This window comes from Mauremys reevesii, linkage group 3 (assembly GCF_016161935.1).
Source record: "Mauremys reevesii isolate NIE-2019 linkage group 3, ASM1616193v1, whole genome shotgun sequence".
Classification (NCBI taxonomy): Eukaryota; Metazoa; Chordata; order Testudines; family Geoemydidae; genus Mauremys; species Mauremys reevesii.
The window spans coordinates 161,962,697-161,974,916 of record NC_052625.1 but is presented as its reverse complement, the minus strand read 5'-3'; the positions used below and the strand labels follow the sequence as shown (position 1 = coordinate 161,974,916).

At 42.3% G+C, this 12,220-nt stretch overlaps 1 protein-coding gene across 10 annotated transcripts in view; it reads left to right on the top strand.

Annotated features, from left to right (window-relative positions):
• Positions 1–12,220, top strand: part of PRIM2 (DNA primase subunit 2) — a 282,728-nt gene that overhangs the window by 48,266 nt on the left and 222,242 nt on the right. For 9 of the 10 annotated variants that reach the window (XM_039531668.1, XM_039531667.1, XM_039531665.1 and 6 more), the window contains 2 exons: positions 7,296–7,391; positions 9,038–9,175. The exons of the other annotated variant lie outside the window; for it this stretch is intronic. In XM_039531668.1, coding sequence (XP_039387602.1) covers positions 7,296–7,391; positions 9,038–9,175 — 234 coding nt within the window. The remainder of the gene's footprint in view (positions 1–7,295; positions 7,392–9,037; positions 9,176–12,220) is intronic. 10 annotated transcript variants of the gene reach the window in all.

The following is a 12,220-nucleotide window of genomic DNA, read 5'->3' as shown; positions in this document are numbered from 1 at the left end:
CCAGCGCTCACACATCGAACGGGAGGACAGGTGGCGGCAGGAAGACCAGCAGGCGACTCAAACGCTGCTTGGGCTAATGAGGGAGCAAACGGACACGCTCCGGCGCCTTGTAGATGTTCTGCAGGACCGCAGGCAGGAGGAGAGAGCCCCCCTGCACTGTATCTGCAACCGCAATCCCCCGCCACAAAGTCCTGTCCCCCCCTCACCCAAAATAACAAGAAGGAGGGGCGCTAGGGGCCGTGAAAACTGGCACAGCACCCCAGCAGAGCGCTCATGTACCACACAGATCCGATGCCAAAAACTTTGAGAAGTGCTTCCTTCCTGCATCACCCAGTCCCAAATCCAAGTTTCATCCCCACTGTGTAGTTGAGTATTAAAAGTAGTTTGTTGTTGTTCACTGTTTTTCTTGTCTGAAGACTTTGTGTGAAGGGGGGGAGGGATTTTTTAATCACATAGGCCAGCCTCCATTACCAGGGTACAGACTTGGGGCAGGATCAACAGCAGGACACACACAGACTGCAGTCACTAGGCACCAGGGTCAGTCTGTGAGGTGTATGCTGCCCCGGGTCAGTCTGTGAGGTGTATGCTGCCCCAGGGTCCTAGCGCCTGCCATCCACAAATGGCAAGGCAGGCTGCCCTTACCATGCCCTTCCACCCTAGCCACGAGCCTCTCCGATGCCCTGAGCCCCAGCAAGAGCCCTCATCCACAGACACATACTCACCCTTCCCACACACCCCTCACCCCTTACTACGCCCCAACCCCCAGCCCAGAGCCTGCATCCAAACTCTGTCCCAAAGACGGCACCCCTCACCCCTTCCTGCAAACCCACCCCTTCCTGCACACCCACCCGCAACCGTCCTCCCCCCAGAGACCGCTGTAGGAGCAGGAGCCTGTCATTCCTCTAGTGTAGAAGCGGTCTGTACATCAGTGCACACCGTACCCACCACAGTCTGCGTCCATGTTTCAACCCTAGAACAGGAATTCATAATTAAAGAAAACTTTGTTAATAATCAGTGTTCAATTAACTTTAGTTTAAAACGTGTGTTAGAAGGGGGGAAACCTGGAGAACGGGGTATGTAACCGCAAATCGAAGTCAACAGTCCTGCTCTCCGAGGAACCTAGCTTTCAAAGCCTCCCGGATGCACAGCGCTTCCCGCTGGGATCTTCTATCGGCACGGCTGTCTGGCTGAGCGTAATCATCAGCCAGGCGATTTGCCTCAACCTCCCATCCCGCCATAAAGGTCTCCCCCTTGCTCTCACAGAGATTGTGGAGCACACAGCAAGCTGCAATAACAACGGGGATATTTTTTTCGCTGAGGTCCGGAGTAAGCTCCGCCATCTCCCCTTGAGACGTCCGAAAGCACACTCCACCACCATTCTGCACTTGCTCAGCCGGTAGTTGAAGAGTTCCTTCTCACTGTCCAAGGTGCCTGTATAGGGCTTCATGAGCCAGGGCATTAGCGGGTAGGCTGGGTCCCCGAGGATCACTGTAGGCATCTGCACATCCCCAACCGTTATTTTGTGGTCTGGGAAGAAACTACCTGCCTGGAGGCGTCTAAACAGACCAGAGTTCCTGAACACACGCGCATCATGAACCTTGCCCGGCCACCCGACGTAGATGTTGGTAAACGTCCCTATGGTCCACCAGTGCTTGCAGCACCATAGAAAAGTAGCCCTTTCGGTTAATGTAGTGGCTGGCCTGGTGGGCTGGTCCCAGAATAGGGATGTGAGTCCCATCTATAGCCCCACCGCAGTTTGGGAATCCCATCGCGGCGAACCCATCTATGACGACCGCGACGTTTCCTAGAGTCACTACCTTTGAGAGCAGTTGCTCGCTACTTGAATCACAGCAAGCCCTACGGTAGATTTGCCGACGCCAAAGTGGTTCGCTACTGACCGGTAGCTGTCTGGCAAGTTTCCAGAGGGCTATGGCCACTCGCTTCTGCACAGTCAGGGCTGCTCGCATCCGGGTGTCCTGGCGCTTCAGGGCAGGGGCCAGCAAGTCACAGAGTTCAAGGAAAGTGCCCTTACGCATCCTGAAGTTTCGCAGCCACTGTGATTCATCCCAGACCTGCAGCACTATGCGGTCCCACCAGTCCGTGCTTGTTTCCCGGGCCCAGAATCGCCGTTCCACACCATGAACTTGACCCATTGCCACCATGATCTCCACTGCTTTGTGAGAGGTCTGCGCCACTCTCCTCACCGCTGCGGAGCCTCCTCGCCCGATTTCTCAGCAGCTGACCGTGGAAGAGGTGGACGATAAGGTGCGAGGAGTTGACAACGGCCATAAGTGCAGCGATGATCGCAGCGGGCTCCATGCTCGCAGTGCTGTGGCGTCTGCGCTGTAACCGACCAGAGAAGGCGCGAACAGATTTCCCGCCGGCGCTTTCAGGGAGGGAGGGCGTGATTGACGGTTCAATGACGACAGTTACCCAAAACCACCCTCGACACATTTTTTTCCCCAGCAGGCATTGGGGGCTCTACCCAGCATTCCAATGGGCAGCGGGGACCCAAAGTCGACACTGGCCCCGTTAGTGTGGACTCACAAAGTCGAATTAGTGTCCTTAGTGTGGATACACAAATTCGACTTCATAAGGTCGATTCCACAAATTCGAATTAAGTTAATTTGAAATAGTCTTGTAGTGTAGACGTACCCCTGAGTTATGAATTTAAGTTTCCAAACTCACCTTTTGAAGATGTTGTTGTGCAGGTTTCCTTTGAGGACGTGTATTGAAAGATCAGATATGGATCTTTTCACTGGTTTTATGGCTCATTACAACAATTTGTAATACATCCCACTGCCTGTTAACCCTTAACTGCCCACTTCAGGCCTCTCACACATAACAATGTAACCCTCTATTGCCCACTTCACTTCAAATGCCCTCTTACAGCATGCATTATCCCTGATGTTTAACCATCTGTCTCAACTTGTATATAGCTCAGACACTGATTTCCTTCCTCAAATTTGATCCTGAAGAAGAGCTCTTTGTAGCTCAAAAGCTTGTAGCTTCCACCAACAGAAGTTGGTCCAGTAAAATATATTACCATATCTCTCTCGTATCCTGGGACCAACACAGCTACAACAACACTGCAGACAACTATGGATTTCTGTAAGGCATCTGAATATTTTTAAATTGATTAAAAACTAGCTAACTGACTTCAAACTAATTGTAAATGGGGAATACTCATCTAATGGTTGCATTTCTAGGGGGTTTTCCCAAGGACCTGTTCTTGGCTCTGTTGTTTCTGGAAGAAAACAAAAAATAATCACTGTAGAGTTTGCTGATGATACACAGTTGCTGGAGTGGTAAATAATTAAAATAGCAGGTCAGTTCTACAGAGTGACTTGGATGACCTGGTAAGCTGAGATCACTTGTACAATATATTTTAATACACCTAAATGCTAGGTTATGGATGGGAGACACTACAGTATCTTAGAATACAGTTTCTCAGAAAAGGACTTAAAGCCATGATGTGTAACTGACGGAACATGAGTTTGCATGTGATGTGGTAGCGAAGAGAGCAAATGGGATCCTTCGATGTATAAGCAGGAAGATACCTAGCAGAACTAGGAACTGTTATTGTGTCTGATTCTGGAGTCCACACTTCAAAAAGAATGAAAAGCCTGACATAACAATAAAGCAAGATGAAAACTAATTAATTAAAAATAGAAGCCTTGATGAAGGTAAAATGTTAATCTGCAATAAGCATTTTATTGTGCCATTGCCAAAAATATAATTACTTTAATAGATCTGTTGCTGAACATATATGTTTAGGCTATCAAAATCTTCTGGGTCATTAGACTTCTCCATATGTAATTATGTTGCCTTTGTGTCATTTTTCTGACTGAATCTGCTCACAGCTGTTTTCCTTTACAGATAATGCCTATGGGGAGATATCAGGCTGCTTTGTCTATATCTTGGTATAATCTTAACTCTGGGAGGTAATTTGTAGATGATTTATCTGATATGATGGACACAGTGGTCACATCACTTGTGTAGAGGGGATTCATTCAGATACTACTTATAGCATATAGTTTCAAGCCTTTCCCATGGTGTCCAAGAGACTATTTTAGATGTCTTCTTCAGAGTTTTTATTCAACTCTTCCTTTCTAGCAAAAGGAAAATAACGTTGTGGTTAAATCTTTGTGAACTGCTTAGGTATTTTTCTGTTTTGTAGGTATTTTACTTTTGGTCAGCAAGCTAGTTACTGTATACTGTTCTGGGGATCAGCTGGACTTTCCATATATGCAGTTTTGTAGAGGAGAGATGTGGAAGAGCAAATACAACTTTTAGATAATGTTTTCACCTCTTAGCTCAGAGAGCCGAGAAATTACATGCCTAGTTTATCTTGGATTGGGAGTATTTGGATTTTTAATACATGTAGCAGCTTTTACAGGATGACTAGCTTAATCACCAAAATCTCCAAGAAAATACACACAGATATTTAATCACAGCCTTACTTAATGTTTCAGCATTTCAGGGTGGGACTGTTTCTGTAAAGCATTATGCAAAAACATATTGTGCTATATAAATATTTTAATGATGTCTGTGTCAAGCTGTCTGGAGTAGCTTCTAAGCATGAGTGCCAACCTGAAGGCAGACTGTCAAGAAGCAGGGCACAAACCCGAAATTGACTGAGTTCTATACTTAGATTTTACCAACGAAGTAACAAGTGTGAACTCCTCAAGCACTATAGTAATCCAACCATGGAGTCACAGACAGTTCTCTTGGGTACTTCGGTCTATCCTGCCATCCAGGCAAGCTTGCTTTTGTGGTCCCTTACACCAAAATTCACAATAATTTTCAGGTTACTCCCAGTCCCAAAGGATCGCTTGCCCCAGGTCATTTGCACCTTAGACCTCACACCAAAGAAAACACTTATAGCCAGTTCTATAGTGAATTAACTAAAGTTACGTTAACTAGGAAAAAGAAATGAGTTATTTACAAGGTTAAAGCAGATAAACACACACACACACAAATGAGTCCAGTTCCAAAAGGTCATAGAAACTGCTGTGATGTGCAAGCTTTCTATGTTCTCTAGAGCTGACACAAGCCAAGCAACTTGGGGATCCCTTGTTTAGAAATATTGCCCTCTCAAAATTCCAAGCAGCATAGTGATACAATTCCTTCCTGTCATGGATTTTTATTCCCTTCTCCCAGAGTTCATACTGACGGGACAGCTGTTTGCACCCCTCTCCTCTTCATGGGTGTGTTGTTTGGGCATCAACCTTTGATAATTCACAATGGCTCATTTGGTTTCAATGGGTCTTCTTGAGTGCAGGACTAGCACTTTACTTTAATTAATGCTTCTTTCCTGTTTGATGAGTTACACGTTAGAGAGGTTTACAATGCAAACACTTAATATAACTTTATACCATGTGATACACATGTTATAAGTGAGATCAATACATTCAGCATCCTACAAGCGTTTCATCAAGTCTAAACACATTCTTATAAACTTAACATCTATTTTATCAGTGCTAACCCACAGGGTGAGCCAGATTGGTTTCTAGCTATGCATTTGTCAGTGTTGAGTGAGACCTAGGGGCCTTGACATAAGCTGGCTGCACACAAACCTAAACTAGTAGGCCTCACTACAGGCTTACTAGCATTGATTAATGTCCCTTTCAGGGTTGATTGATTTTTATATCACCAATTTGAGACATGTTTTAGATTAGCAAGCAGAAAACCTTGATTTAAATAATTGATCTTAATGTGTTCTGTTATAACTTACTGTTTTCCTTAAGAGAGAGGTTCGCATTGGTTGGTATAACCATTAAAACATTGATTTGATTACTTACAATTAAATATAGCTTTTATATTAGTTTAACAAAAGTATTGGGAGCATAAGCTTTCGTGGGTGAATACCCACTTCCGTCTGACGAAGTGGGTATTCACCCACGAAAGCTTATGCTCCAATACTTCTGTTAGTCTATAAGGTGCCACAGGACTCTTCGTCACTTTTTACAGATCCAGACTAACACGGCTACCGCTCTGATATATTAGTTTAGTACATCTTACTAACCAGGAGGATGCACTATAGCTATACATACTTATTTAAGCAAGTATATAGCTTTAGCTTAATGAATATTTATTTAAATTTTTAATTGCTAAGTTTTTTTGTTATATTAAAAATGTGTTTATTATTTGAATAACTTTTTAGTCATCATTTGTGTCAACCTGCATCAGACTGGAAATTGGAATTAAATTAACCACACAAAATTAATATCTTTAAATTGTTTTGTTTGTGAAACAAATCTATTTCAAATATGCTGGATACATAAGAAAAAAAAATTATTTCTGCTAAGATTTTCCATGTGACAACTGAAAGTACTGACATTTGGGGGGGGAAATGTACAGTGCCAGATTTCACTACATTGTAAAGACGGAAAATGGTACAGATACTTAATGCAGTGTAGTGTATAGTGCAGTATATAGTGCCATGTCTATAAAGTTTGACCTTAAAAGTTAGCTGAATATATTTTGCCCCGATTCCGCAAATGAAGAAGCAGACCGTAACTCATTAAATGTGAAAAGTCATTGATTCAACATGTTTTATTTATTTAAATAATTGTAGTACATTGTAATGAATTTAGGCCTTAACAATAGTTGTAATACATTCAAATGTGGTTTTTAATACTTTTTTTTAAATAACCTTTGTCCTTCAAAAGACATGTGATTTCACACTATGATCTGCAGTGGAAATGACTGGGGGAAAAAGTGGAAAGGAAAACCAAACTCAGAGTACCTTTCAATGCTTTTTTTCTGATTCACACTGTTTCATGCAGACATTGATTATTTGTGTATGTCTATACAGGGATGTAAGAAAACCCTGCGGCTGGCCAGGTCAGCTGACTCTGACTCCCGGGTTTTGGGCTCCAGGGTTGAAAAATTGCCCTGTAGATGTTCAGGCTCATGATGAAGCCCAGGCTCTGAGACCCTGCTAGTGTTGAGGGTCCCAGAGCCAAACATCTACACAGCAACTTTTAGCCCTGCAGTCTGAGCCCCGCCAGGGGGCTTCTATCACCATATAGATGTACCCTTAATTGAGCTTTGTCCTCCTCTGAATTCTTCCCACTCATGTTTTACTGTTCAGATGTTTGCCAGGTAACACTTTCTTACCAATTTTGTGGTGATCTTTTTGTTGGTCCCCTAGTTATTTTGTCTTTTTTCCAAACTGAAAGGATATCATACTTATTATTACTGAAAACATAAACTCTTGATTAGCTAATGTAAAGAAATGGAATCTAAAATGTATAATCAGTTTAAAAACACAAATTTTTTTGTTTTAGATTAGCAAAGAAGTGAAAGAAAAACTTGCAGTCCAACTGCTAAATTCAACTCCTGGCCTCAGTGGAGCTAAAGTAGAAGAACTGGAATTTTATAAGGTAAGCTAGAGCTGATGGAAATTGTGTAACAATACCTAGTATAAATGTCACAATTGCATGTTGTCTCCACCTCCTTAAACTAGGGATCTAAAATGTTAACTGGTAAGCATTAGTCTAACCAGTTAACCCACCTTACCTGTTAACTGCATTTCCCTAGCTTGCTGATGAGAATATGCAGAGTCCACTCAAAAAAATCAATGTTACTTGCCTGTAACCAGAGGGCTTTGAGATGAGCCTCTGCATATTCACACTCCCTCCTCAGCTTCCCTACATCTTTGGAGTCTTAGGTTAGAAATTCCTGAATTAGTGTCAGGAATTAAAGGGTTGCTGGGGCCACTTTCCCTTTTATACCTCAGAACCTTCTAAGATGGGAGGGGCGACTGGCCCCAGAAGGTACTGGAAGCTTGCGGCACAGGTCCCACTTGATCCCACAAATATGCGTGTATATAGAGGCTCATCTCGAAGAACTCTGGTTATCATAGAATCATAGAATCTCAGGGTTGGAAGGGGCCTCAGGAGGTCATCTAGTCCAACCCCCTGCTCAAAGCAGGACCAAACCCAACTAAATCTTCCCAGCCAGGGCTTTGTCAAGCCTGACCTTAAAAACCTCTAAGGAAGGAGATTCCACCACCTCCCTAGGTAACCCATTCCAGTTCTTCACCACCCTACTAGTGAAAAAGTTTTTCCTAATATCCAACCTAAACCTCCCCCTCTGCAACTTGAGACCATTACTCCTTGTTCTGTCATCTTCTACCACTGAGAACAGTCTAGATCCATCCTCTTTGGAACCCCCTTTCAGGTAGTTGAAAGCAGCTATCAAATCCCCCCCCTCATTCTTCTCTTCTGCAGGCTAAACAATCCCAGTTCCCTCAGCCTCTCCTCATAAGTCATGTGTTCCAGCCCCCTAATCATTTTTGTTGCCCTCCGCTGGACTCTCTCCAATTTATCCATATCCTTCTTGTAGTGTGGGGCCCAAAACTGGACACAGTACTCCAGATGAGGCCTCACCAGTGCTGAATAGAGGGGAATGATCACTTCCCTCGATCTGCTGGAAATGCCCCTACTTATACAACCCAAAATGCCATTAGCCTTCTTGGCAACAAGGGCACAGTGTTGACTCATATTCAGCTTTTCGTCCACCGTAACCCCTAGGTCCTTTTCTGCAGAACTGCTGCCCAGCCATTCGGTCCCTAGTCTGTAGCAGTGCATGGGATTCTTCCGTCCTAAGTGCAGGACTCTGCACTTGTCCTTGTTCCTTGTTATAGGCAAGGAACATTCATTTATTTATAACTTTTAGTCTACCTGTATATTCTCTTAATGATTTGGAATCCAAAGCCAAAAATTTTAAAGTTGGTTGCCTAAAGGTAGATACCTAAAATAAGTAAGTGGCCTGACTTATTTTTTTCCCAAGTGCTGAGAGTAGATGCCAGCTTTTCTGAAAACTTAGGACATTTTTATTTTGAAAACTTTGGCTTCAGTTTTTGAGAGTTGTTATTTAAAAACAAACCTTTGTTTCCCGTTAGCAATCCCTCTGTGTACTCTTGAATTGTGTGGATGCTGTGTAACTATGGACTCTGTTAACATGACACTTCTCAGTTCAGTGCTATTCTACAGTTGGTTTCTTTCTCCTCCCATCCCAAATCCAGGTTCCATTACAGGAGGCTATGGATTTGTTTAGAGTAAGAAGAGTTTACCTTCTGAATGCCTTCACATATGTGCCTCAAACGGACATAGTTGCAATTGTTTTAAATAACTACAGAACCAAACTGTCTAAGGCCCTTGCGGTAAGTATCCGTTTTTTCCTAGCTAGTTTTGTACCTTTGGGACCACTTGTTAATTAACTCGCTGCACAATATCATGCAGCAGCTGGTCAGAACATTTCACCTGGTGGGTGTCAGTCTGAAAAATTCCAGCTAAACATTATCAACATTTGCATGCCATGCTTAAAGTAAAATAAAATAAAAAAAGACTTGTGAGGGTAAACTGAAGGAACTTAATTTTAAGTAAAATGGAACCTTCTGCCAGGGATATTGTTAAGGCAATCCTTTTTAGACTGTTTAAATGAAGATGCTAATTTGTGATAGCACTAGGCTTGTGTCTCAGTAACTCCCTTCTTTAGGGCTATGATTACACTACAGCTTAAGTTGACAAAAGTTATGTTGCTCATAAGCCACCCCTTTGGGTGACATAATTTATGCTGTCCACACCAGTGCTTATGTCGGCAGAAGAGCTTCTTCCATTGATATAGCTACCGCCACTTGTGGGCTGGAGTAATTAAGCCGATGGGAGAGCCCTCTCCCGTTGGCTTAGAGCGACTACACTAGAGAGTTATGTAGCCATAGCATAAGTTGTGTTCTTACACAACAGGTGGTCCTGTCCATATCTCCATCCCAAGGGTTTAGCAGTAATTTCTGATGTGGAAAGTAACATAACTCTTACTGAAGATGTTAACCCTGGACGCGACTACCTTTTTTTTGTATTACTCTATTTTGCAGCAATTGTAGGTGTAGATAGGAAGGAAATATGCAGGGAGTGATCTTAAGTGAGAATTAAAGTAATACTAATTCCTAACTTGTATCCTTACAACTCCTTTTCAGACAAAATAGGTTCTCACTGATGTAGGAGGATTTCAGAGACCTTAAACCCTCCCCCTCCAATGTAATACTGGAGCACCAAACAAAAGTTACCCCTTTTGAAATGGCACCTCTTTTGTCTCCACTCAGCAATACCATTGCATAAAAAGCCCTACAAGCTATACCTTGAGGTAATTTGTGCTTCCGTGGTGTGCCAGGGAAGAGCGGGGAGGATTAGAATCATAGGATTAGATGCTCTTGGAATATCATTCTCAGTCCCATCAGCCTGTAGAGGGACCTGGGAGAGCAGAGTCAAATTGCCTAATCCCGGCTCGTATTTAGAAGCTAGATCTGACCTTAAAATCTGTGAATCTGGAGAGTGGTTGAACATAGTTTAGGTTTTCTTTCTTTCACCCCCTATGACAGTGGGATGCACAAGGGGGAGGGGATAGGTCAGTGGTTTGAGAATTGGCCTGCTAAACCCAGGGTTGTAAATTCAATCCTTGAGGGGGCCATTTGGGGATTGGTCCTGCTTTGAGCAGGGGGTTGGACTAGATGATCTCCTGAGGTCCCTTCCAACCCTAATAATCTATGATTCTATACAGTCTATGTATAACATTCCTCTGTCTCTTTTTGGTTTGAATTTTTGCATCCTGGTGTTGCTCAGTCTGTTCAATTTGAATGAGTAATCAGAAGTGATAGCAGCCTTCAGAATAAAAGGAGAGGATTGGAAAAAGAGTTTCAAAACCTGGTTTCTGTTGAAAAAACAAACAAATAGTAACTGTTCCTATTCCCAGTAACTTGCACTGCCATTATAAGGTGAGATGGGCCCTGGCCCTACTGCAATACAACTGTGTGGTGAAGAGATCAAATTAAAAAATTGATTTACTTTAAAATATTTATTTAATTTTGCCACACCTCTATAGCCAACCTTTCCTTCATCTTAGGTTTTCTTTCTTTTTTTTTTTTATTGCATGCAATCACTTCCCCTCTATTCTACTTAACGAGGCTTTGGGAATGGAAGTCATTGAACATTGTATTGTATTAAACTTTGTCACTAAGTATTTTAAACTACCATCTATATTTGTGTGTTTGTTTTAGAGGGTGGGAAGACTGAGAATTAAGGATATTTCATTGCAATAAAAATAACCAAGATGGTAGAATTTAGGAATTGCTGCTATGGAGGGGTCCTGATTATAGATAATATAGAAAATAAGAGGATATGCAAAATGCTAAAATGTTCTTAAAGCCGTTTTATCCTTAAGTTATTGGTATGTTAAACTCAAGTTAAAACTTCACCAAATATTACAAAATGTTTGTTTAAACTATTAAAGGCACTCAATGAGATCACTGTGGAAGAAGATCTGTTTGGCATGCAATTTTTTCGTTATAGTAGTTCAAGTTTGTAGTCTGATACAATCTGCAGAAGGAGGTATTTGTATTTAATTAACATATAGTGATATATTCTTGTGCTAATTCTGCCATTAATGTTGTACAGTATAATTGAAGCCAGAGGCATCCTTATTTTAGTCAGAGTAACATTCTTGAAAGCTAAGAAGCAGTCTAATTAAAACAGTTTGCCACAAGTGCAATAGTTAAGTGATAACCATTGAAACCTTTTTGCTTTTTCAAAGTCACTGCAATTTTTGCATAATGTTGGTAATCAAAATGTATAACTGCCTTGTTTTTGTTTGGTGTTGGAGAATAATCTCACATTTTGATAGATATAATATTGCTGTTTGTGATATCATCCGATTTGAATCTTGGTTCTCTTGTATCAAGCCTTAAACTGATTACTTTTTAGTGTGGATTGAAAAAGACTGCGTACACATGAAGCAAACCCTTAAAGGGCACTAACTCCATAATTGGTATGAATTCTGGAGTTCTCTTTCAAAGCATGCTATGTTTGGAGCAAATTGAGTCAGTGCAGACTATTGTTAGTTTGTATACAGTGCTACTGGGTACTATTTCAGCAGTCCTCCAATTCCTGTCCCACGCTGCTTTGTGGACATCTGTGACCGACCTGACTGTTTGTGTGCCCTCCACCACTCTAGGGTCAAGCTGATTCGAAGCAGCTGTCTGAGGCGTGTTGTATGGCTTCTTGAGTAATATTGTAGTAATTTTGATGTATCTGAATCCAGGAACAAATGGGCAAATTCTGGCCATTCACCAGTTTTTAATCACGGGGACCAGAAAGGAAGCATGGGATGGATGCAGCGGAATTATGGGATTTTTGGGGTTTGACCATCAAGTCCC